The sequence below is a fragment of the Crocodylus siamensis genome, chromosome 9, assembly GCF_052110815.1.
Source record: "Crocodylus siamensis isolate JL-2025a chromosome 9, ASM5211081v1, whole genome shotgun sequence".
Taxonomy (NCBI): Eukaryota; Metazoa; Chordata; order Crocodylia; family Crocodylidae; genus Crocodylus; species Crocodylus siamensis.
In genome coordinates, this window is record NC_143403.1 from 56,005,945 (window position 1) to 56,033,225 (window position 27,281).

The following is a 27,281-nucleotide window of genomic DNA, read 5'->3' on the forward strand; positions in this document are numbered from 1 at the left end:
GAAAAGTTCTCCAAAAAAATTTATTTTCATAAATTAAACACACGCACACAAAAAATGAAATTTTAGATTCACAAACTACTAAACAGAAACAAAACTGCAGGGACATGATAGATCAATGTTATAAAAGTGTACAAATTTTCACCCAACTATTAGCATGACGGCATCAGACATCTCATCCAGGCAGTTATTACCAGCGCTTTAACAAAGTAGCTGAAGCATAGCACATAACAGAACCCAATTCTGAATCAGATATGCTAAAATTGGAATGGCTTGCAAAAAATCATATCCAGCAAACACTGGAACTTGTGTACACAGGCCTAGGTGCACAGGCCAAGGTGCTCCCCTCAATATGTATCAGGTAATCTTTGCTGCTGGGTTTGTAACTGGATAAAATGTATATCTTTTCTTTCAGGAAAATGATACCTCCCCTGCCTAGCTGTGCTTGTCAAAAGAAGCTCAACTTCCTTGCAGGGCTCAAGAACTCTGCAAAATCTTTTCTAAAATACTTAGTACAGTCACTCAGGGTGATATGTGCAGGGCCTTTTCCACAATTATATAAAAGTCCGTATGAAGTGGCACCATCTTACCAAAAGGCAACTGTACATCTGTTTCAATGAAGAGAATGCAAGTACTCATGAATCTGCATCCTCTACATCTCTCTCATACAGAGTAGCTGGGTCAGAAGCAAGTCAGACTGGAGTTGGAGAGACCCAGTTATTGCATTCTTATTGCTCCCAGCATGCCAGATGCTGCCACAGGCAACAGTCAAAGACAGACTGTTCTGTGAGCACTGCAAACAGTAACAGGGCCAGAGAGGAGGGAGGGGAGGTAGGCACAGAACCACAAATGAAGCTAATATACCTGGAGAGAGGTGTTTTATCCATCATACAGTGAAAAAAAAAAAAAAAAAAAAAGGTAATGCTAACATGTTAGGGTTTTCACAAATTCTGGCAAGTATGACATGCAGGGGTTCGCAACAACATTTCCTGAACAGTTCTTGCTCTCATAAGTGAAATGAAAAGGGGTATTTCTACTGCTCCTCTGCTGTTTCCAGAAAGAAAGCTTTCTGGGACATGCTACTTCAAAGTGACTGGGAACAAGGAAGAGAAGGAGGCAGCAGACAAAGCAGAAGTAGTACAGAGATTTTGTAAAAGTTTCAAAGCACACTGTAAAAGGACAAAACCCTGCTTGAACCTGAGCTTTTTCCCCAACCACCCAATTCCCTAATTTTGTTACAAGCCCCACTGAGGTTACGTTGCAACACCAGCACACACCCAGCAGTTTCTACATTATCATGTGTTCCACATTAGCATTAATTCATATCATAGTAGTCTTTCATGGCATGAAACCCAAACTTGGGGCATAAAATGACTCTTTTGATAGCTCCCAGTTGGTCAATACCAGTGCTGATAACCTAAGTAGAGAGGAATCATAACATTTTTAGAAAGTCAAAACCTTCATGCCCTCAGCACTGGGATTAGGGGGTGAGGTGGGGGTTTGTTTGTTTTTTAAGGATTCCTTTAGTAAAACAGCAAGGATGGATTAAAATACCACTTAGTGGATCAGCTGGGCATGCATGGAGGTAGTAGAAATGGCATATCCACAAGGTCCAAACTTTACCTCCTTCTACTGAAAACCAAAGTCATAAGTTCATATTCCTCCACATCAGTTTTTGTGGTTGGTTAAATATAATCACCCTCCAAAACCAGGGTATGAAAATAAAAAAATCCCATCACAGGAGCTGGGAGCAAAACAAATCCAGAAAATTATTCATTCCGGTCTTAGGCACAAACATTTTCTAATGTTCAGAACTCTTGAATTCTGATGGGTTGTTTCAGTCCAAGTTCTCTGTTCAGTCAAGAAAGGAGCTGACTGAGCAGAAAATGTAGCATGGTATCCTTGACCCTGAAGTTGTCTGGATTGGATCATGAAATCCATTTGCCAGATGCTAGACTTTAAACACCCATTTTGGAGGTAAGTAGAAAGTTGCTATAGGGGCACATAAGTGAAAAAGTGCAAGATTCAAGTGGCGGGGGGAAAAGAAAGAATGGAACTACTAAACTATGTCAGCAATGACAGCATCCCATTAACTGCCTGAAAAAACTCTGTAGGCACTGAAGTGTAGAAGTTACCTGAATTGCAGCTAGCCTTCACTCTCCACTATGCTTCAAGTAAGTTTAAACAGGAGTATTCCAGAAGGAAGCACTGTTCCCTCAGACAGATATAGCTGATAATTACAAATGGCCTTAAGCATTTTAAAAATATATTTTCCACATACTTGGAGGCTCTTTGTACAACACAAGCTATTATGTACAGCACTGTTGTATGCTGAACATCTACATATATGAGCGCCCCAAGCCTAAAATTGTCAAGTTAAAAATGGAAGAAAGACAAAATGCAGAAAAACCTGCTTGCTTGCCGAGATAAAAATTAGCCTTCTTGTCAGAAGTATAACCATTTAAGAGTCCAGCCTCACTTGGAAGTTCCTGGTGCTCATCTCTGAGCAAAGCCCAAAAGTGTTAAATAAAGAACTACATAGGAGTTATAGGAACCTTAGTAATATTTTCCCATTGCTACATTTCTTTCTTCAGCCAAAAGGTAAAGCACCAGCAACTAGGCTAAACTCAACTTAACTATTTGGGAGACCCTAGCATTCTGCACCATTGTTCTTAATGCACGATTATTTTTAAAAGAACAGCATTACAGCATTACAATAAAGGGCACCCTCATGCAGCAAATTAAAAAACAAGGAAACACAAAGTGCAAGTTAGTTAAGATTTAGTCTTGAGGCTGCTTGAAGCTATGAAAGATAAAAGAATCACAGAAGGAAACATCTGAGTACAGAGAAAACCTGAAGTAATTATAAGCAAATCCAGACTAGTAATCTTTAATAATTAAAAGAGTTGGTGGTATCTCAATGCAAGAATCCACTTACTTGAATTCATCCCTGTTCCAGCCCCCTCCTTCTGCTGTCCACATGTTCAGATTTAACCACTACAGTAACAGCAGCAGACTCAAATAAACGTGCAAAAGTTCAGGAGTATTTAGAATCCTAGCATCACTGAAGGTGCGTTACTTCCTCCTTTACTCTCCCTACTTCATTCCTAGGAAGTATTTCAAAATAATTAAACATTAGCCATAATTTTTAGAGAGGTTGGGGGAGGAACAGTGAGAGCCACTGTGTCACACTTATGAAAAGGAATTAGAGGAACGAATCCCACATTATTAAAAATATATATTATATATATATTAACATTTCAAAGTGGGTCACAGCCAACAACTGATCATCAGGTATTAGGACTGAGTGGAACAGAGACCAGCAAATCCTTCCCAAGCGGATCTAAACGTTAAAGGAACTTTAGGCCATTCCTAGTTAGATGTCTCCTTCAGCTTCCAGATGCTTGGTCCCGTTCTTCCTCTGCAAAGAAGGCTTCAAGGTCCATTAGTTTCTGAATCAAAAGGGCATCTAGCTCTGTGCCTTGTAGTGCAGCTTTTTTTGCTCGTGTGAAACTTCCAGCCACTTTGACTCTGTTTCTTGTTTTCCTCTTCCGAGGAATGGTGAAGTCCTGAAACTCCAGAATCCGCTTCCTCTTCTGCTGGCTGACAGAGATCAAGGATCCATTTTTCTCCTTGGGCTCCTCAAAGATGGTTTCCAAACACCTGGGAAAGTCAACATGTACAAGTTGAGTATCATTAACTTGAGATGGACTAGATGATTGTTTCAAATCAGCGACCGCTCGTCTTCAGAAATAGTCCCGTATCACCTAGATGTTAGTATATTTTTTGAATAATTTCTTGTTGGTGCACAGAAATCCAGGGAGTTAATCTCAGCCCACATTTTAGTTCAAAAGTACAAACAAAAGGTTTTATTCCAAAGAACAAAGCGCACCAAAAGCCTGAACAAAATGCACCAAAAGCCAGACAAAGTATTATTTTAAAAAAGCAAAAATGCACAATTAAAACAACATTCTTGTTATCTGACATGGAGATTCATGTGGGATTTGTCCAACAGCTGAACCAGGCTATACTGACTGGCAATACGATTTGAAATGTCATCTTTACCTTCTGAGTTTTAAACATGATACTCAGTACTATGCTTTGCTGCAATGAATGAATTCCCAAACAAGTAATAATTACAAAGAGTAACAATTAAGCCTTAAGCTTTCCCTTAAATTCATGCTGTGGTACCACTGCTGTCTCAGATATTAAGAGCAGGTGGACATCAGCTGCCTCTGAATTAACTTTCATTTATACTTCATTTTTTCAAGTACAAAAAGGCAATGATTTCAATTCTATTTTGAAATGCATTTGTTGTTTCTATTTCCAAAATACCTTTATTTTTATATCAGTTTTATCTGCATCACTTCTCCCATCACAGAATGCAACTCACCTTGTTGTAGGAGGGGACTTGTAATTCTTGTTTGTGTAAATTTCTTCTAAACTAAACTCTTTCTTCTTGAGCCTGGAAGTAGTAATGAATGAAACAGTCAATAGAATTTCACAGCTATCTTCTTTTGCTACCCTTGAGCATGGTTTACCTCCCTTTTATAAATCCTTTTATGATGCTGTCGCAGAGCACTTAGGTGCCCTGTGCCTGAGAACAGGGATGGCTCCAGAGAGGCCCCTAGCGGTGAAAAGGGGGAGGCGCAGCCACCAGTCACCAGGGCAACACAGGTGCTGGTTGCCAGGGGCAACCAGTGAAACCCCCTGACAGGAAGGGGCAGGGCTTAGCCCTTCTTAAACCCAGGCAGGAGGCTAGGGTGGGAGTTCCTCCTCTGACAACCAAGGAGTGAGGAGCTCAGCCAGTGCGGAGAGAAGGCCAAGGTTTGGCTGCACGAGTGTCTGTGGGTTGCTGCCATGAGCTAGAGTATTTTTGCCTCGCAGGGATTAACTGTTGTCTGACCAGACAGTTTAGCTTTATGTTATAGCCCGGGGGCTTTGTGTTTTGTGTTTACTGTTTTAACCGGAGGACCGGGTGAGGCTATTAGGGGTAGAGGAGGCCTCATAGGGACTCCCCAGTAGCGTGGGGGTTCCTGGTGCTGGAGAAGGCGCAGTATGTTGCGGGGTGTATTGGCCTAGCCTCAAGAGTGGCAGAGTGGTGGCGAGAGTGGTGGTGAGGAGCCCCGAGAGCAAAAAGAGGGCCGAGACATAACAGGGCCAAAGTCAGATCACACAAGCACCATCGGTGAGGCTTGGGCTGCGGTGTAGGGAAGGAAAAAGGAGCCGCAGATAGCGCCCCCTTTCATCGGGGCGCATAGAAATGGGCAGCTTCCCGCTAATTACAACGATCTATTAATTAAATAAGATCAAGGTGTGGCAGGAGAGTAAGCAGGCGGTTAGCCCATTACAGGAGGGCGGAGCCATACCCGGAGAGGCTCCAATAGTGGCACTCCTGTCACAAATGCATATTTACATGCAGAAAGCAGAGAGACATGCGCTAATGGATCTTTCAAATGGAACTCTGTAAAGTTCTGGGTTGAGAGCTAGCATTTCTATAAGCGAGAATGCCCCCATCCCAAGCATGCAGTATAGTTTCTAAACAACAATGCTCAACACGAGAGAGAAAGATACCTAACTGAAGCCACCCTAGTTTAAGAATTATCTCCTAGGTCACACTGACCCAAATTATAGAAGAATATTGCCTTCCTCTATAGCATGAGGCACTGTACTTTTTTAGGACTTTTAGGGTATATATTAATCAACTAATTCCCTGTTGTGGCAGAGATGGGACATTTGGTGATGCCATTATACCTCCCTGCTCTTACCCAAGGCATACTGTACGATATCCTTGGTGTTCTGGGTATTTATGAACTAGTAGTTGTGTGTGTAAGCATTTTAAGTGGCTATTTTGGTGGTCTCTTTGGTGCATGCTGGCCTGCAAAAGCATGGGATGACTCAAAGGTCTAGGAGGCCTTTTCCAGTCTTATCTTCCTAAAAATGTGACAACTGAAAGAAACTGTTTAGGCAATAATTGTGCCAGCTACTAATGCTCAACTCTCCTATGGCTCTTTGCTCAGGAAAAGTCCTGATTTAAAACATTACGTAACATGCACCCTAACCAGAAACTGCTTATCCAGACAAGCAGGAAAAAAAAGGGCTAAGAAAGGCAAGCCATTTACCCAAGTGGTGATGCTGAACACACTTCTTAAAGAGAAGCAGACCCTAGTATCAGTCTGTTTAAAAGTGAGGCCTCTCACTCACCTTTTTGGTCGAGGGAGTCCCATTGGGGTGAGGTTGGGATCTGGCTTAGGAACAGTTTTCCGAATCCGGATCTGAGAGACTCTCTTTGGCCTCTTTTCTGGTTCAGCCTTTTGGACAATGAAAAACAAAGAAGAAATCATGTTACTAGTCAATGCCATTCCCTTCTCTTTGGAGCCTCAAAAAAATTAAGCAAAATACTAAAAGATAAGAGACAGACACATTAAGGCAGCTAGTAGCACACTACTTTCTTCTGCAACTCAAATCATACAACATAAAATATGTATCTATTTGACTAAAAGACAAGGTACTTCAAAACATTCAACAGGGAATGTACAGAGCAAATCACTGGAGTGTCTTTAAATCAGAACGGGATGTTTTCACAAGAAGGATACAAGGACTGTCTCTGTCAGTGGCTAAATGTGTTGTCTTGGTAGCAATCCTAGACCCTGCCTTCTTGGAAAACAAAAGTTGAGTAAGTTCTAATTCTCACGTAGTGTTACACTGCAAAGAGATATCTCTTTTGATCTAAGCTAGATTGTCTTGGGAAACTGGTGCAGCACTGTCCTGTACACAAGCTGCTCTTCCAAGCTTCATTGCTTTGTTGCTCTTTTTGCCAGTAGATGGCCAGCAAGAGCACACAGCCTGATAGACTTGCCCCTAGAATGACCCATAATAACCATACAGAACATGCCAGGGAAAAGTATGAGTGCATTTTATCCAGCATACTTCAGAGGGCGTACAGGGGGATAATGGATGTGTACATCTACAGAATCCCAGGACAAACATGATGTCTGTTTGTACCCTAACTGAACTACTAAACTGTATGCACTGCCTGCTTCCTGTAGGAGCTGATAAAAAGCCACGTACTTACTTTTTTAAATTCAGTGTCAGTCTGAGATCCAGGACATGGTGGGAGAGAAGCATCAACTTCAAAGGGATGGACCTGGAATTCAGGAGCTGAAAGTCTTAGTGGAGACGGAGTTGATTCTGGAACTGAGCAAGACTTTGGTAACAAAACTGAAAATGAAGGTTCCAGCCTATGAGAGAGGAGGGGGAAAAGGGGTGGAAAGGGAGAAACAGAAGATCCAGATTAGTGCCCGACTTACTGTGACAATATTCTAGAATCTAGCACGTTAGAAACATAAAATAATGGAAATGAGATCTTTGAAAACTTTCCTCTTTTCCTATCCTCTCTGTTCAGATGACTTTACATCTCTTTACACTGAAGGTTCACAAAGCTTTCTTTTTTTCTCCCCAGTAGCAGGGCTCTTTTACCCCTACCACACATTTTCATATTTGTTTTTATTCAATGGCTTCAGTAAAAAAAGCATCCTTGAGAAGCAAGCTGCCAAACCCATCCCAAAAATGTATTCTGCTGCCCCTTTGGGGTGGGGGGAGAAGGGGTTCACACTCCTACCATATTTAATACATACTGAATGGCATGGCAAGACACTTACTTTATCTCATCACCTGAGATCCTTGCTGCTTCTGTGCCATGGAAAGGCATCCGTGGTAAAGTGACATAACTGGTTCAAAAAGGGAACAACAACAACAACAACAGAAGACAGGAGTTAAGGTTGCACCAAAGAGAAGGAGAAAGAGACTCAGCACAATCTAAACTCCAAGACAAAGAAAATGTCAGCTATGTTAAGAGAGAAAGGGGAAAAAAAAACCCTAAACCACATGACAGCAAGCCACCTTAGCCATTCACTTCACTAATGTCTAAGCTTCACTGACAGGAGGGAAAGACTCCTATTTTTACTTCTTGAAAAAAGAAAAGAAAAGAAAAGAAAAGAAAACAGAAAGGAAAGAAGCTAGTGTTAGTCTGAAAGCTGGACATGTTTCCAGAAGTGCTGTGGATGCTCTAAGAAAATCAAAATGGCCTGTTTTTAAAATCCAATTTTAAAACAATTAAAAAACCAAACCTTGAGAGATCTGTCTACTACACACAAAAGTGTAGTAGCAAAATCAATAAGGATGGAGGACTTTTCTACAAGGTTAACCTCACATCCTCTCTTGCTTCCACAATCTGATGAGAATGCTCTTATTCCCATCAGTCAACCCAGGCCTTTCTATGGTGGCTACAATACTTCAACAACAACAAAAAACCAGCACAATAGTTCTTAATCCTTTAAAAGTATGCTCCTATTTTTGTGTACACGCTCATAACATCACAAGAAAAATACATTGTGATCAATCATTTAGAGTGGACTAGACTACATTTCTTATGATTTAATCTTAGTCCCTTCTCCATGTATGCCTACAGGTAATTTTTTTGTCTTTACTAAAACTGGAAACCTACAGAATTAGAATGGGATGCCTGGTGTTAAAGTAGGGAAACAAACCATATTAAGGAGCTTATATACTTCTCAGTGCAATAAAAGGCATATCAAAAATAGGCATGAAGGAGACACTTGTGTAAATACCCTATGATAAATTTACTCCCAAGTTTAACATTCAGTGCCATAAGTACGGTGCTTTCTTCCTACCAGCATCCCAGCCACTGCAGTCTGGCAGTGCTAGAATTTGCACAGATTTCCCACCTGCAGGAAGCATTCTACTTTATGCAGTAAAATGCAGGTGAAAACATCCCAGCTCTGAACATTTATAGTTCTGAATCTTAGAAAAGTACCAGTAAGGTGCAAGGTTTTGTTTAGCACAAGAATTTTTAAATCACCACCAGGTGGCAGCACCAGTAGCAGATTTGAAAGTAAAAACCACTCCTAATATTTGCTACCTGCCCAGCTATGAATGAATCCAGTTCTTCTGTATGAAGCTGAAACTGCTATGAATTTTTAATCATGTCAAACTCTGCTGATAAAAGGTAGATATCAGAAATCCCCTCCTAATATTCATACTCCCCCACCTTCTTGAGAACGGTGTACTGAGATTATGCTATTGGGTGCAAGTAGATAATTTTTTGATCACAGCATGTTGCAGTAAATATATTTCACTACAGAACAGCAGCATTCCTTCTTGGGAAATTTTTCTTGAATACTCACACATTTAATTCAGATAAATCCATTCTGAACCATCCTTCAGACTTGCATTCTCTCATTTTAAAGGCCACACCCTTTTAAATTTGTTTAAAATGGCTGCTTCATCAAAATGTTTTAACATGCCTTATGCATTCTAAATTTGTAGTTATATTTTATAAACTCGGTCTTAAACTTTAGTTTTTCCCTTGCTTCTTGTTTATGCCCATATCCTTCAAAATTTCAATTTTCCTGGTTATTGTATTTGCTTAGTGATTTACATAAATGCTCCAGTGAGCATCAACTATTACAGCACACTTATAACAAACACACTTTAAAGGAAGCTTTGACTGCAGCAGAGGAGTTACATGTCATCAACACGCTTCCTGTTTTTTAAATGATTTCACTGGATTTTAGGGACAAAAAGCACCTTTCTGACTTCTGCTATTTGTCCCTTCATCTGTACCTAGATCTGATTTAGCTTCTCTTTACTTGGGATAAACAACTTTTCACATAGAAGAATTTTCCCCACCTCCAAACTGTCATTTAGTTCTAGGGATAAAAGTCTTTTTGCTGTAGCTGGCTTAGCATGCTGTTACAGGCTGCTTAGCAATCTGTGGACTTAAGTGTCAGGGATGAGGTGGGAGGAAAAACTGATACTTAAACCCAGAAGGATTTCAGTGCAGGACTCACCACTTGCTTCTAACAGTGAAGTGCTGCACGCTCTCAATTCCAGAGAAAAACTCACCTAATATACAGATGTGAGTTTTAAAGTGTCAACATTTTCTTAGGATTTTGCAGGTAGTTTATAGAGTTACCATCAGTGGCTCAGTCAAAATGTAGCTGAATCTTGGCACATTAATACACTTAAGACACATACCAGAAAATTCAGCCTGAAATAGTGAAGAGAACTGGCAGAGAAACCAGATCCACAGGATTATTATGAAGCTGTTCCAGTGGGGCACATTGTTCTTTTATTCCAGAGCAGTTCCAAAGTTCATACTTTATACTTATTATTCCTAATGAAAAACACGGTCAAGACCTTAGTAGAATGATAACATTTTCATTAATGGGCTGAATACTTCAGAATCTCTTGCTAGATAGGGCTGCTTTGTACATACAGATTTGCAGATAATAATCCATTTTGGTTGGATAAATCCGAACCACGTTCTTTAGAAGTTACAGTACTGGGCAAGAGGTCACCAGTTTTATATATGGGTTTTTCTACAGTGCTCATAACGGTGGTATCTGAGCTGAGGACTTCTCAAACATGCCCGTGAGGCAAGGAACAAAATTAACCATTTTACAGATGGGGCAGCCAACACAGAACAGGAAATGACCTGCTCTAGATCATACAGATATTTGTGGCAGAACCAGAAATCTCATTTCTCATTCCTAGAACAGCTATTACATCTTTCATGCAACTAGTAGCAAAAACCAAAAACAGGTGACAGTCTCCACTCCTCTTCTCCACCTATAATCTGTCAGATCAAGAGGCCAAAATTCATCAGTGCAGCTGCACTTTTTTGTGCCAGCAACATATCTGGCACAAACTGTCAACAGGCACAGTTATACATTGAATAGATTGGAATTCAACTTAACAGATCAGTCATTAGAATGCAATTCAAAGTTTAACTGGATGCAATAGAATTATTCCTTTTGTTGAATTTAGAGCCTGTGTAGCCTCTCAAGTCTCAAATTGAGCAGATGGTTCAGATCTCCAAATACTTTCCTACCTCAGAAATCCAGCTGTTCTGCTGTGACTGAATAGAGCTAGTGAAGCAGCTTACCTTTCTGCAATACATATTCTGGCACATGACATATGTGTTACAAGGAGGAAGAAGAAGATAGCAGAGTTAGTGGTTCTACCAAAAGAAGACTAAGAAATCAATTAAAATACTACTCAAATGTAATTAGTAGATAGGGTTTTGGATGGAAGATTCTTCTATGTTAAGCCATTTTCTGAGTGAAGTATGCAGGGTTAAGACAGGAAGTACCAGAACCTGACCCTTCATTGCGAGTTCTTATTCCCTCCCAAAAAGCAGCAAGTATACACCCTGTATATATTTACTCTCAGAAAGAAGTTGATGGGTTTTACCTGTTCTCGATGCCCACACTTGGCTGCCACTTGCAGTGATTGGAATGGACAGGAGGGAATTCAGAAGGACAATGTGCAGAAGGCCCATGGTGGCTCCATATGGAAAGTGCCCTGCCCAGTGAGTAGGGTAATGAAGAGAAGAAGTCATCTGATACAGAAGTTGGAGACTTTAACCCTTTCAAGCCCTGTGTGAACTGTGACATAAACAGTCTCTGGATGGTGGGAATTCGACTGGTTAAATTTCTTCTTCTTGTCCAGATCCTGTAACATCCAGGGGAAGAAAGTGCTAACACGGTATGAAGGCCAAGCATGGAACAATTTGCTTTCCTCTTGGCTGTGGCATTTCTTCCACAGTCATGACTAGGGGCAGGGGCCTCTGTGGTTCTTAGAGATACAACAGAAGAGTGCAGCTTATTACAAAAATTGGTGTCTTCCCTGAAAACAGCTGTACTTGACCAGCTTGGGGACAGGAAAAAGGAGAGGGTCCATTTTGAAGATTGTAGAGAATGTGCTGGTGCTGCTCCTAAAGCTGGTCTATCAACTATGCAATGCTGGGACATAATCCCAGTGAAGTTTGTCAGAGAAGTGGAGTCCAATTTTATGGGAAAAGAAAGTGGGAGAATTGGGGCATTGAGAAGTGGTGATGGAATCCTGTTGCTCAAATGCATTTTGGTGGATTCTCCAGGATAAAGTGCCAAAGGTGGAAAGCTGAACATCTTCATGCACCAACCATCAGCCCAGTGGGAACTTAACTTCACGTTAATGCATGAAAACACTTCCAGTAGCCTATTAAGGTGGCCATACTTTTCAGCCACTGGAAGAAGTTCTGAAGAAGTCTGCAGAGGTCTGAATTTCCGCGTGCTTTTGGCTGGGGACAGTAGCCTACTGGCCACTGTAGACAGCTTGGTTAACAATGCTGGGTCTTTGGTGCACTTACTAAATTTCAAGCTGCTCAAACTGAACCTATTGGCTCTCTGCTTTGGTATATGGTCCAATCTCACAGCTATTTCTGTTTCCATAGCCGGTGGTTTATCTGCAAAATGTGTAGAGTGGAGGAGTGCATGTTCTTGCTTAAGAATGGTTCCAGAAGAATTCCTTAAAAAGGCTGAGCTCTTAATTTTGGTATTTTTTCTTACAGTTTTGAGCTGATCTGGCATGGCAACTCTCTTGCACTTCCTTCCTGGCTGTTTTTTCAGCAGAAGGAGCCCACTTGGTTTGTGTGCATTCCCAAAGGCACCATGGATTTCACTATGCCCAAAGTTATTAGCTCCTGGAAGCAGATTCGAATTTGGAATAAAAAGGCTACTATTGGTTGACAACTTAACATGAGTCCCTAACTGAAGGCTCATGCTTTCCAGTTCTGGTTCCTTCATATACTGTGAACTAACACCTTTCTCTGTAATCTTTGGCCTTTTCACATCTTGTAAAGTGCTAAACATTCGTCTGGTTTTATTAAAATTCTTGTTGTTCACAATAGCAAAGATCTGTCCTGAAGGATCTTCCAGCTTTGTGACTCCTGAAGATGCCACCAACTCATAAGAGGTGTCCAAAGACTCAGCATCACACAGTGTGCTGGGCTGCAATGGGATTTGTGTGTTCACTTGTTTTTTTGACTCCTGTTTTTGCTGCATCTCCCTCTTCAGTAGTAAGGGGTTTTGAGCTAGACACACTTCTTCTGTCTCCTCATATACATTCTTTTGCTTAAATATTTGACTTTCACCTCCTTGGTCAAGTGTCTCTCTACCAGATCTGTCATTTTCTTCAGTGATTAAGTTACTTGGTGGCTTCATTTGTTTTCTGATAGCTTCCTTGCTGTTCTCTTTGCTCCAAGAACTTAATTCATAAGGGAGACACTCTCCACTGACAGCACATTTCAGAGATGCTTCTGTACAACTGTTTGACTGCATACTGCTACCTGAACAAAGTTCAATTGTTGCAGTACAGTTGGTTTCTGATGTTTCCCCGTTAACTAAATCTTTCCCTGTGAGCAAAGAGTCATCTGTGCTTTCTGAAGGCAACTTGACATTGGGTGATTTTGAAAGATTTCTAAAACAACATATTTTATCAGAACAATTACTCAAACTACATGATGGGATCTGTTCAACACAGTAAACTTGTGAAGGCTTTTCGGAAGTGCTGACAGAGAGAGAAACACAGCTTTCCACTTTCTTACAAGAACATTGTCTGTTATCTAGCAAAACGCCTAAGGAATCTTTACTTTCAAAAATGGAATGTGTAGGCTGCTTTGTTTTTTCCACCGCTACTTCATTTTCCCTTTCTATCTCATCTCCTACAGAGGTTCTCTTAAATGTCTGTGTATAACTACTATATTGTGATGAAGTTACATCAGTTTCTTTTACAACCGGCTTACTTTTCTTTTCACTTACAGGCCCCTCCTTACTACAAACACTATTGTCTGTGTACACTTTTAATTTAACTGCCTCTTTTAGGAAGTGAATTGCTTTGTCATTCTCTACAGAGGCATTGTTAGTATCAACAGTTCTCTTACCTGACACTGTTACCTCAAGAGGCTCTTTAGCAGGAGAGTGATTGCAAAGAACCTTTGCTGAAAAAAAGCCATGGTTAACCATGTGTGTGTTCTCAGGTAGTGCAAGTGGTTCATCTTTCTGAGGGACACAGTTTTCCATGCTCTGACCAAAATGAGTTTCTGAAGTTACAGGTTTAGCACTAGAGAGTTCTTGGTTCAAAAGGAACTCCTTGGATTGCATTGTGTCTATATCTTTTTGACCATCTTCTGATAGACCAGCTTCTGTAAGAGTCTCAAGTTTAGACTGAACACAAGCATCACTTAATATTAAATTTGCCAGTGAGCACATGTCATTTCTCATCTCTGAAAGAAGGTTTGTATGTTCTTGTTCATCTAATGGGCTCTTAGAGATTGACTGGGAAACAACACAGGATTCAACAATAGTCCTAACTTCACGATTCTGGCCCATGGCCAAGCTATCCATCTTCTGTATTTCAGAAACATTTGCATTTTCTGCAGGCATTAGAGGCTCCTTGCTTTGATCTCTTGTGCTGCTGATAGAATCTAGTTGTGGTGAATGGTCTGTATTTACCACATTATTCAAAGAGCTACATTCCACTACACTTTCTCTGAAAGTCCCTTGAACATCACTTGTACTGCTACAGTTATAACTGTCTGCCTTTAATTCTACTTTCTCCTCTTCAGAGAAGTTACTGAATGAGTCTGTGGAATGGTCTACATTTACCACACTATGTGGAGAGTTATTATCTAACGTACTTTCTTTGAAAGTCTCTTGCCAATTATCTTCTCTTAAAAATTCATGAGGCAATAGAGTTAAGTCTCTATCCTCCTTCAGATCAACCAGCTCATTTTGATTGGAGTCAATAGATATTTTATGGTCTTCACCTGAACTAGTCATAGTCTGTATGCCACTACTGAACATCTGCTGACTTAAGACTTTCATTCGATGCTGTTGATGCCCTGGAACATCACCTACTGTAAGAATTTCATTTTGCTTCTCGCCTGAGATTGGCCCTTTAGGCTCACTTTGGCATTCAAGGTATTGATGTTGCATCTGACAAACACTCCCTTTTGATTGGTTTGCATGTTGAGAACATGTACATTCAGTCCCAAATGACTGGTCCAAATCTTTCTGATGCATGCTGGACTCTGGGTCAGTAGTTGAAGTAGTATACTCTGAGAGATTAAATCCACAAGACAACATGCTAATCTTCCTGAGCATCTCTCTTTTCCCTTTTCCCAGGTCCACCTGCAAGTTGCAGATTTCAGGGTGATGACTAATTATGCTTTTGTTCAAATTTTTGTTGACTAATGACTGTTCGCTAGTATCCTTTTTCCGACTGCCTTCATGAGCCTTTATACTAGCCACAGTTTTCTTTCTATTAAATTCATCTTTCTGTAGTCTGTAAGAGTTAATTTGTTCTTGTCCTTTATTTGGATCAGAAGAAATTACAACCTTGTAAGATTCTAGCCTTTCTTCCATTACTCCACAACAGCCATCATCATGTAGCTTCAAGCTTTCCACTTCCATGTTTGCATTTATCTCGGCTTCTGACAAGCTAGCGGTAGATTTCTCTGCAGTGCAAATTGAACATAAGGCATTTTCTGCTGCAGAAGTATGGTTTGTCATATGCTGACTTCTACTTTTGTGACCATGTCTCCCTTCAAAAGGGGTAGACTTGTTTGTTAAAAAAATACATTCTTCAAGCAAGCTGTCACTCTTATGTCCAGGTGGGTCTCCCATGTCCAAGTCACTGATTTCTTCAGTGTTCACTTCAATCTGCTCTTTGAAAGAATGCCTGTTTACCAACACATTATCAAAGTTGGTTCTATCAGACAAGATGCAGCAAGTACTAACAGCTGAACAAGGGTCTTTCATACACTGTTTGTTATGAGAACATGTGCTGCTGCATTCGTTTTCCATATCAGTGACCATAATTTCTGTATTTTCCAGTGGAGACAGTGTGCTTTTTATGGAATCTTTAGTCACTACCATAGAAGTATCAACATTCTTGTGATTTATTGAAGACCAAACTTTATCTTTACAAAGCTGATGACCAGTGGGTTGGGCCTCCACTTTTGTTGATGAACTGATGGATTCATTTCTAGACAGTCTGCTCGGGTACTCATCTTCCTTACAGCTTGCATCACCACCACCCCAAGGACATGCTCTTGATTTATCTGCATCAGGACGCATGGCTTCATATGGTGTGCAAGTAGTTTCTTGGTTTGTGACAAAGCTGGCACTGTTGTTTGCTTTTGGAACTTTATCTAGGCTCATGACCAGCTCTTCTGTCATCACACTGCTCTTGGATTTCTTTTCAAATGATTGCTTCTCAAGTGTAACTTCATCTGCCTTGGTGACAACATCCAGAGAACAATGGCTACTGGGATAAGAATTAGTGTTTTTATTGTAAGCACTGTCAAAGCCCACGTGTGCATCTTCACTATTAGTACAAACAAGGTTTTTTGTTTCCATTGATTTGCTGCTGTTTTCCTTTGTCTGCTGTTCTACTACATAACTACATACATTGCTAGAAGAGATTTGCCATTGGTCCTTATCCTTTTTTAGATTAATTTCTGAAGAATTTATTTTTAAATCTCCTTCTAGAAACTCCTCAGGTGATGAAGCAACAGAACTAAAAACTGAAGAATGACAACTCTTTGAATGAATACCATCTTGTACATCTTGACTGTTATCAAGAATATTACTGTCCTTTACCGCAGTTTCTCTCTGGTTTTCCCCAGAGCTAAAGCTGTGTGAATGGTCAGTACTGCTGCTCATTTTCCTTCGTGCAGCCTTGCTGCTAAATGGTTCTTTGCCCCACACTGGTGGGATCTGCCCTTGTAGCACTGTCTTTGAAATACAATCCTCCAGAAACTGAGGCTGATTTTCAAACGTGTTATTTTCCATATCTTCAACAAGATTCTCTTCTTGTGTTTTACAGCTGTCTGTAGTGTTATCTTCTTGTGGCATAGTTCCAGAGTTCATATTACATACACTTCTTAAAGGACAAGCATCACAACTCGCCTTTGAGAGTAGCACATCAACATCACTATTACTTTTAGATGCACTATTACTTTTAGCACTACACTTATGAGAGGTATTTTCTTCCTTCTGATAAGTAGCAGTCTGATAATTAACAGGTATTGCATGCGTTTTATTAACATTATTTGATTTAGATAAGTTTTCTTCTCCAGTCTCCAAGTCAAAATTGACATTAACCTCTGCTGTCAGTGGCATGACAGTACAGGCTGCTATCCCTTTATATTCACTTGCTTCATGTAGATGTTCTTTTGTTGATCCAGTGCCCACAACTGTTAAAGGTTCTAAGGGAACTAAGGTCCTGGTTTCTGAAACCTCACCATTGACCATGATTGTTTCTACGTCTGGACACTCATTGGTCTGAGGTGGAAGACCTTTACTCACTCTGTCATTCCTGTGTCCTGCTTTACTAAATATCCTAGTCCCATCAGCCTTCATACCTTGTGCTTCTTCAGTGGGCTTTAGTAGAGTTTCAGTTGTCACCTGTTCATTTGCTTGGTTTTCTTCTGCACAAGAAAATAAAATGAAATAAAAATATATTCACTATTGCACACTAGGTTAACACGCTTACAACTCATTTTATTTTCCATTTAATATTCAGTATACACTTGCAGGCAGCAGAGACTTACTAATTGGCTCTTTTATTAAAAATGGTCACTGACAAGTTCCACTACCAGTCTGCTTTATAAACGCTCTATATTTTGAGTCCCCTCCTGACACTTTGAGAGTGCTTTAGTATGACAGATGAACTAGTGTATCCTCAGGAACAAAGACGGAAATTTTCAAAACTGCCTAAGAGCTTTTGATTCATAAGTCTCACTGAAAGTCAGTGAGACTTGGACTACTTTACTGTACCCGTGTTGGTACTTGAACTTTAGCCAAGTTCTAGAATACAAGCTGTTGGCCAACCGCTTCTGTAATATAGCAAAGGTGGCATAACAGCAGGATTCTGTTTTTACTTGTTTCCTTTTGAGTGGCTTGAAGCTAAACATGACTTTTCTGGCTCATGGTGTAGAATTCAACCCTAGTTGCTTAGTCTTTCCTGTAGGGGAAAAAAAATGGTAAACAGTCTATTAGAATAAAATCAAGCTGGAAAACCAAGGCTTCTCAAGGCCTATAGAAATCAGTTGTCTTGACAACTTCCTTGCCAACTTTTTGGTATCATTTGGAGAATACAAATATAAGCTATAAGGCATACAGAAAGGATTTCAGCCATCTCTTTGATAAAGCATCAATTGCTCTGGCAGCTGAGATTGCATCGGGTGTCCTGCTGTTGAAACGGATCTGTTTTGAGCCAAGCAAAGACCTGAAATGCAATTAAAACAATTCTTGAGAGGAAGGCTCCAGTTTGTCAGTCATCAGCTCAGCCAATTTACCTTGATAGTGAGCTTTCTTTTTACATAAAGAACATGTTGAGATGACAGATGGCTCCCTGCAGGAGAGCAGAAGACCAAATTCAATCTGTAGGGCTGGTGGCCTGTTTTCTTTCTCGATCATTTATGTTAGAAATAGTTGCTGGGTTGTCTGTCAGAGAGTGTTTTTATTGTACAATACGGGGTCATATTTCTGAAGCCACTCTGCAAAGCTCTGTGCTCTTGTCAATTTCGGTTGTGGACTTGCTCTCCTCTGGTCCAGATCCCTCACACAGTCTTTCCTTCCAAGGTATTCAGATTGCATCCATCTTTACCACAGGGTGCTACCTCAGGGTGGAGACAGACAACATCTGAAGCATTTCAAAGTGCAGCTGCACTTTACAAAGTGGAAGGCGCAGAATACTCTGGGATGCTGGAGGATCAAAGTCCCCTTGTGGCACTCTGTAGCGTTCACACTCAAGCAGGAAGTGCTATCCGTCTCCTTCAGGATTCCTTTTGGACCCCCTTCAGAGGGTGCAAACGTCTACTTGGCTTGCCCTCTGAGGTATCTGAAACACTCTGAACATTGCATCTGTCCACACCGTCAGTGACTGTGACCAGCAAAATAAATGCTTTCCTTCAGGACTTGAGGAGAGACAGTTTGTGTTTGCACAATCTAACTTCTCTCCCTACTTTACAGTTGATCGATTGTAATAGGGGTTGGCAACCTTATGGCCCATGGGCTGGCAGCTCAGGAAACTGGCAGCACACTTAAGCCACAGCAGCAGAGGCATCCTGAGGGTCTGACTGCATGCTGTATTCAGCTTACACTCTCGCACCTGCCTTTTTCCATCTATTCACTTCACAGCATCTGCACATTACTGAGAGGACCGGGGGGCAAGGGGCACAGTGGGGGGGCTGGGTTGCAAGCAGAAGCCCACAGTCGCCAAAGGCTGCCAACCCCTGTGATAAAAGATAGTAAGAAAAGAACCCTCGCCTCATGTACATTTCCTGCCCCATCACGAGTACAGCAACATGAACCCCCCTACATCCTTCAGCACTAGTGTGGAGACATGACTACCACATGGAGACTGGTTCCACACATTTGAGCCAATAAGATGCAACAGGGCAATTAAAGAAAGAAAACCTCTGACAGTTTCACATTTAGAGTCCTGTCTATCACCATCATATTTGATTGAAACATCAGGGTTTGATCTTAAGCCCTCTTTTATTGTTTGTTCAACCTCCAATCTCTTTGACTCAAAGGACTATTATATTGTAATCAATAAATTCGGAAATAAATTCTGATGATTCACTTTGCTCTGATGGCCTAATTTTTGTCTCATTGTAAAAAAACTGTTCCATAGAGGCCATGGAAATAAAAATACCCAGTGACGCTTCCAGGCTGACTGACTTATTTTTAAGAAAAAGATCTCCAACAAAGTATATACCTAGAGACATTTATGCCCTGGCAAAGCATGTGGAAGTTGACACAATCTTTTCTTAGGGAAGAATCTATTTGCTTGCCATTTGATTCTTAAACTGCATCTGCTTTAGATTCCCAATGCCTGAAGGGGGACTGCGCCCAACAGCTTGCTAAGAACTTTTTTCCAACTACTCAGTTGGTCTAGCAAAAGATATCACATCTACTCAAAGAACCTTGCCTGCCTTAGACCTAACCAGACTCTCATTCTGTCCTAATAACACTTGAGCATGCAGAACAAATAATTCTAAATGGGGACTCAATGAATAATATTTTCCAGTGCATTTGCTTAGCTTTGTCACCCACTTCATTCACCTCCCTCTGCAGGCAGGTGACGTCTGAATAAAGTTCCAGGCCTGCAACTAATTCAGGAGTTTCAAAACAGAGCCAAAAAGGGTTGCTCGCCTGAGGCCCAGTGTCTGTCTGACAACCCTCTCTTCCCAGGAAGAAGACCAGACTTATTAATCAGACCCCTTTGGGTTTGGGGCTTTTGTACGTATTTTTCTGATTTAATGAGCTAAGATCACAGAATGACAATGGAGAGGGGGAAGGAAAATCCTTGTGTTGCATCTACTGGCAATTTAAATTTCTCTCTTTCGATTGCATTCATTCTCTTAGTCTGACTGGAGAAACAGAACAAACATACATACACAACCTAGATGAAAAGACAAGGCATGTTTTCTCTGCCCTTTAGGACAACACATTTCAGGTTTTGCAACTATACCTTAAAAAAATTATTACCTTTCTAACCCTTACAGTTGAAGATGGCCTACCTAATAAACTGAACATAAACCAGTGCCGTGCTACTTCCCTTGCTAAACCACCAGAAATGAGAGCTTTGGGAAATGTTAGTAGACTGTTAACCTGAAATTTCATCTTAAAAACACTCAAATATTTTCACCACTACAGCTATTCACAAGCCTCTCCTGCCATTTTTTGTGGCTTTAGCCTCATCATTTCTCTCTTTTTTTCAATGTTTTTCTTTTCTTTTTTGGTGGCTGAAAAACTCACAGGAAAATGTATGCACAAGAAGAAAAAACTTGTTTATGTCTATTTAAAAGCCCATTCATCTCAAATGGATTTTAAACCAAAGAAAAGCTTGACTATTGACATTATTTCACTACTGAAAATTTTAGCAGAAGCATAGCATTATTACTGCATGTAGTGGTAAATACTAGGACAGGTAATGGTACTGGTTACTGGAATAGGGTATCCAAATCTCCAAGATATCACTGGCTCTAAGCTTGGCCACAATAGCAAGGTGAGAAGAAGGAAAAGAAGAAGTGTACTAAAATCCTTGTTATGGTGATTCCTATGGTAAATTTGAAGTTATCTGCAAAACAAAGGTTCCATAGGTCAGAGATTCCAAGTCAGGCTGTTTTATCTAAGTAAGACCTAAAACTTTAACTCTGCTTCTTGGTGTAGATTCATTTAGTGCAATATAATTACACTACCATATTTTCAAATATAGAATTTCATCTTATAACTTGAAAGGTCCACATAATATTTTTAGTAGGTTTTCACCATGATCCACTATCTTCACTTACCAAGAGGCTTCAAGAAGAAAAATTCTCTTTTCTCTCCCATGTATGCATTTTAATTGCTAAGCATGTATGGTGTTTGTACAGCTGCAGCCATTCAGTCTACAAACCAAGTTTCCTTAATCAACAGAACAGCTTTCTTTATGTGAAATTAAAGGATAGTCAAATGAAAAGCCAACTTAGCTAGAAGTCTATGCAGCACAGCATTGTATTAGGTTCTGTTCTTAAAATATGGTATGTTATGTGTAAAGTCACAATAAACCACACTTACGAGTGATTTTCAGATTATTTAAAATGCCCTAGAGCACAGAGAATACAAGATGCTAAAAACGTTTAAGAAAAACATGTAGTTTGTAATTATGGAATAGTAAGCAGTTCAACAGTATCAAAGTGCCCATGTACAAAAGCATGGAATTAAGAGTTACACATGTATTTTTAGTTAACTTATACATTGTGCTGCAACAATTAACTTTTTTTTTTTAAATAAAAAAATTAAAGATCTCAGAATAAATAGCTTTGTTGGGTCATACAAACAAACTAAAATAGTTTTCATGATCTGGAAACTATCTATCTGTGACTAAACATCATATGGGACTTGTTATGCCACTTTCTGAGGCTTATCAGAATCAGCCTCGTCTTGGTACCATGCAAAGTCTACAGCAACCCTCCCTTTCAGTACAATCTTAACTCTGCTAGTAGCCACATGAATGCATGAATGCAGCCTTTTTTGTTGCTATTTTGTGAACACAATGATACTTCTTACATAAAATATATTTTGCAGCACAATTTTTACGAACTCAAAAAGTGAGCCATTTCCATATCAGATCATAATCCCTTTCCTACACATCCCTATGCCTGGCCTGTCAAGTTATAGGCTTGCGCTAGAGAAGTTGTGAGGCTATTTTTTTCTCTAAATAATGGAAGAGACACAGCTTTTGATTTCTTCATGTTCCAAGGTATCTGAAGCATATTTGTTCCAGCTTTTAAAAACATTTTCCATACTAGTCAGAGACAAAGATTGGAAAACTAGTCTCTGCCCAAGAGCAAGCTTGATGTATTACTGAAAATTAGCCTTCTCTTGGTTTGGTTTTATGCTTAGTCAGAATGGCAGTAATTTACAGAATAACAGCCATAAATACATGCATCTGATACTATCACATTACACGCAGAAACAAAAACCAAATCCTGTATTTGAAATGCAATCTGTGTTTAGTACAAGGTCAGCAAAATCTGTTGTAAGCTGAGAACCCAGATTAGAACAGGACATTAATTACAGACAATCAGGCCTGATTTATAAAAGACACAGCACAAAGGGGCTAAAAAACATGGTTGTTCCAAGACCCTGGAGGAAAGCATAAAAATCAGAATATTGCTGTGTATTCACAGCCAGCAGACAAAGTGTAAGCATAAGAGAGAAAAGCCAACATGTGTAGATGGTGACCAAAGCATATGGATGAACATGTACCAGAGCAAGTCAATAACAGGAATACACAGAATTAGCACAGATGACTTCTCATTTGGGAAAGTGCACATTCTAAAATTGTAGATAGTGGCTAGGTCAGCAATTTTTCTTTCTGCACATCTTTAATGATTAACACTTTTACATAGTCCAGTTTTTGAAAGAGGAGCAAATGCAACATCTATTATTAACAAACAAGAGCCTCTACCTCAGGGTCAGCAAAGATTTCAGTGTAAGAACTACCACGTGTACACCTTGCTCAGACAAGCCTTTCTAATCACCGAGCACCTACATCAGGAGATAGAAGATTAAACATCCTACCCCTTGGGCAGGGGGCTAGACCCGATGATCTTATGAGGTCCCTTTCAACCCTAATGTCTATAAAATCTATGAAACTTCTCTGTTACTCTAAACACGGCAAGAATTTCTACTCCAAAACAGAACAAAAGAAGCTATCCCTGCTGTCAGTCAATACTCATATTAATGAAAGAAGATCATGAGGGGAAAAAAAACAAAAAAACAAAAACACTCAAATATGCACCTTTACTTTTCAGAGAGGTCAGCATTTCATGGCAGCAGGTTCTTGAAAATTCTCCCCGACTTGGGTGTATCCAAGGTTTCTTCTGAAATAAGAGAACAAGTCACCAAGTCAGCAACAACACCCAAGATGGAAAGATAATTATAATATTTGTAAAATAATTCCTGGAACTGTACCCACTCAGCCAACCCTAGTTCTGATGCTGAAAGCATTTAGGGGAGAAAAAATTTAAAAAAACCCAAACCCAAATGCTATGCCTCATTTCTAAGAAGGATGAGGGCTCCCTCACCACCTCTGTTCTTCCATCTCTTTCCCTATTTTTTTTTTTAATTTTCTTACTAATGCTGAGTTACTGTTTCATCTTTAGGTGGAGGCACAGTCAGAAAATGTTTCAGCTCAGGCCAAGTATCATATAGTCACAGAAGCAGTGACAGCAAGTAGATCTGAATACAGTGAGAAGGTCCACACCTTGAAGGGAATGGTAATCCAGCCTCCCAGACTTCATTGTACCCCAAATCCATTTTTATATTCTGCCTCCCCTCCCTCCCCATGAAATCTCTCAAGCAAGTGAGAAAATATGAAGGAAACATCCTAAATCTTGAAGGATGAAGACAAAAAACATAAGAGCATGTTTCCTAGAGACATGTTTCTTGTAAGTACTAATTAATGTCTCCAAACACCTTTAAAGGGCAAGTTTGGGAACAAAAATCCACCAGGTGGCTGGTCACTAAGAATCAAAGACTGAACACGGATACTGATTTTTTGATGCACTATAATCTACCCAATTCCCAAATTTCCTCCTGCACACAATGGGTATTAATGACGCCCTCCCTTTTGATGGGTCTTGAACTCCTAATAATCAGCTTCTTTTCTTCTGATAATTATATGTCCGTTACCATGGGAATTTCCCTTCCTGCTCCCCCTACCCCTCATCTTGAGGGTTGTACTCTTGAGCTCTGTTCGCTTGCTCTCCTCCTCAGACCGGATGAGGAACCTCTTGCATTTGAAATTCACGTAACTTTATTCCAACTATACAGTTGGTCCAATAAAACATACTTCATGGAGAGGCAAGATTTTTTGCGAGTGGTACGTGCATCTTTTAATATACCACTGAAACACTCACACATCGATGGATGTGCCCCTGCCAGAGACACTGCTTTCTCTCTCTTAAGCTCCAAAAAGCAGACCAGGGATCTAACTCCCAATAAGAACAAGGAAGATTAAAAAAAAAAAAAAAAATCCTCAGGGCCTCATTCACAATCACGAAGAAAAGGGCTACAGAACTGCCTGGAGACCCAGTAAAAAAAATCCTAAGGGTCTAATTTGCAATCAAAAAGAAAAGGAATAGAGAACCACCTAGAGACCCAGTGAACAGTCTGGGGATCCACTCCCCAGCTATATATTTAAAGTGTTCACATTCTCAAGGTCCCAGTGCAAGTAATCAAGGTAGATCATAGCAGAATCAAGGAGACATTGATCTATTGTCCAAATATTAAAGATTTATTTTGGAAACTATAGGAAAAAAGATTGTACCTACAATGTAAGTGGAGTCATAAATGGTTTCTGCTTAAGAACTAGCATTTATAGTTATTTTTGTATGTCTGGGATACTATTATCATGACTGCTACTGTCTGCCTGTAATAGAGAGTTTTGGAAACATTGTACCCTCCACAATAATTGGAAAGTTGGCCATTTGAAGTTTGAGAAGGCTTTTCTATTTATTTTTTTTAGTTTCCCTTTTCTTTCTTTCAAGTTACACATGTTGATTTTGCTCTTCATACTGCCATTAACACCATTTTAGCAATATTTAATATAGTGAAAATAAACTCTCCCAAATATTTTATAAGCCACTTACTTTTATTCAGATAGATGTTCATTTACACTGAAACAGTGAAGGGTCAAACAACTGTTCATATACCAAGATGTTCTGGCAGCAGGACCAACAGAAAGAAGAAACCCCCACACCCAGCATGGTCTATTACCTGGGTGGTTTCTAGCAACCTGAATTTGAACATTCACTATGATCATTTTCTCTGTTCTCTTACCTGTTCACCTGACCACTGCTCCTCCTCAGTGATGAAAGCAGAACATCCAATGAGCTCTTCCTCAGCATTTTGTATTTCTTCAGGAGCTCCTGTGAGATCTGTCTGGTATCTAATGGCACAGGCATCCTGTTTTCCCAAGCTCCCATTTTCTGCCTCATCTTCCTCAGCAGGGTCTCCAGACTCTTCAGGAAGGGATTCGGTCAGTCCTTTACAAGCAGACTCATACCCATTACCCAAATTCTCAGTTGCCTCAGAGCAGTTTTCCACTTCACAAGTCCTGTTGCCCTCAGATTGCAAAATGTTACTACGTGCTAGCACAAGTGGTGATGCTTCTGGCTTTGCATCTAGTCCAGCATTAGGCTCAGACCCAGCAGTAAGCTTAGTGGAGATGCTGACTGGCAGTCCCGTGTACAATTCCTCTACCACAGCAGACATGGAAGAATCAAGGAGATGTGGATGGTTTCTGTCTAAGGATTCCACTCCAGTTGATAGCATCAGGGCAATCAAAACTGTATACCCAAAGCCTTTCACAGTTCACTCTGAAAATAAAGAGTTTCACTCTGAAAATAAGGAGATAATAAAGTTACTATACACACACAACAAAAGTCTTTGCCCCGACAAAAAAGGCTTCCTTGCAGCACCTAGTATGCACATTCAAAAGTACGTTGCAAAGAAAGAAGAAATGTGTGCAGTTCTTGAGCACTAGAGCAAATGCTTCATGAACCTCAAGGCTATTCCTTTTCTTCCCACACAGGGAATGGAAAGAGAGGTTCTGAGGGAAGCATATAATCAAGGAGTCGTAGCCAGGAAACAGTTGTGCTGACCACCCTACATGTTTGATGGCAGTAGCCAAATTTCATGTACTTTTCTGTACTTCTTAAGACTTGTGAAAATTTTCAGAAGAAAATTTTCAGATAGAAAAGCCACATGGCCAAATGTCTCCTAATATATACTTTGCTCTGCCTTGTGGTTTCCTCTATACAAACAACAGGCATTAACACATGGCAAAATATTGTGCCCTTACTAACTTCACTACCTGAAATTAGCATTTGTTTCATCTTATACCCAGACCCAAACATGTCAGCAATGTACGATGTTCGGTTAACACAATCCCGTGCTTCAAACACAATTACGGCTACTAGTTTCAACCACAGCACCCACCAATAAGCTGCACCACAAAGCTCTGAATTTCATTAACTGGCTCCTTTTCAGACTCAAGGAGCACAGACGCAAGCTTACTGCACAAGACGACATTTTGAAAGCTCACAAATCTCCACTGAGAATGTTATTCATGAAGACAGCATGGCCCAGACCGGTTTTTCCCCCCACAAAAGACCACTGATTCAATTGCCAGTTGACAAACACTGTTACCCCAAGATGCCTCTGGCTGTTCATTACACAGCCACAACCTGCAAGCCTGTTCCTGCTGGCGTTGGCAGGTGGCCCTCCAGGCTGCGTGCGGATGAAACCCAGAGGCTCCCAAAGGAAGGGGGAGAAGAGTTGTCTTCAAACCTGCCTGCCTGGCACGATGCTCGGTTACAGAAAAGCCCAGGTGAGGCGGCGAGGCACAAGCCGGTTAAGGAAGCTTGTGGCAAAGACAAGTTAAATCCTGAAGACCCTGGGCTGGTTTTTTGCTTTCAGAACAAAAGGACCGGCGGGCACCGCAAGACCTCCGGGGAGCCGAGACTCCGCGCCCCCAGCCCGCTCTCCCCAGGGGCCGGCCCGGCCTGCCTCCCTTTCGCAGCGGGGCGAACCGAGCGGGGCTTCACTCGAGGCCGCAAGGCGGGACGGGGCCGCGCGCGGCGATCCCGGCTCCTCCCCGGGGCAGCCCCCGCCCCGCCAGGCTGCAGACAAGCCGATCCCCGCCGGGGGCTGCCGCCTCCTGGCCCCGCGCGCACGGCCAGGGGGAGGGGTCCAGTCCCGCCGACCCCCCCGCCCCCACCTGGGCGGGCTGCAGGCCGCCAGCCCAGCTCCCTGCGCTCAGAGCCGCTCTGTCCTCCCCCACCGCCTCTCCTCTATGGTCACATCACTTCC

The 27,281-nt window shown here is 40.9% G+C and overlaps 1 protein-coding gene across 4 annotated transcripts; it reads right to left on the reverse strand.

Annotated features, from left to right (window-relative positions):
• On the reverse strand, positions 1-27,281 carry PRR14L (proline rich 14 like). 4 transcript variants are annotated; one of them, XM_090062460.1, is made up of 9 exons: positions 27,190-27,281; positions 25,248-25,807; positions 23,206-23,287; positions 11,275-17,335; positions 7,659-7,727; positions 7,073-7,238; positions 6,202-6,308; positions 4,391-4,462; positions 1-3,660 (listed from the first exon to the last, which is right to left on the reverse strand). In XM_090062460.1, exons 2-9 carry the CDS (start codon positions 25,740-25,742, stop codon positions 3,387-3,389), a joined length of 7,326 nt encoding a protein of 2,441 aa, XP_089918586.1. In that variant the 5' UTR covers positions 25,743-25,807; positions 27,190-27,281; the 3' UTR covers positions 1-3,386. The 4 variants fall into 4 exon arrangements, with proteins under 4 accessions (XP_089918586.1, XP_089918588.1, XP_089918587.1 ...); XM_090062462.1 differs by lacking the exon at positions 27,190-27,281 and adding an exon at positions 26,764-27,183; XM_090062461.1 differs by lacking the exon at positions 27,190-27,281 and adding an exon at positions 26,760-27,183.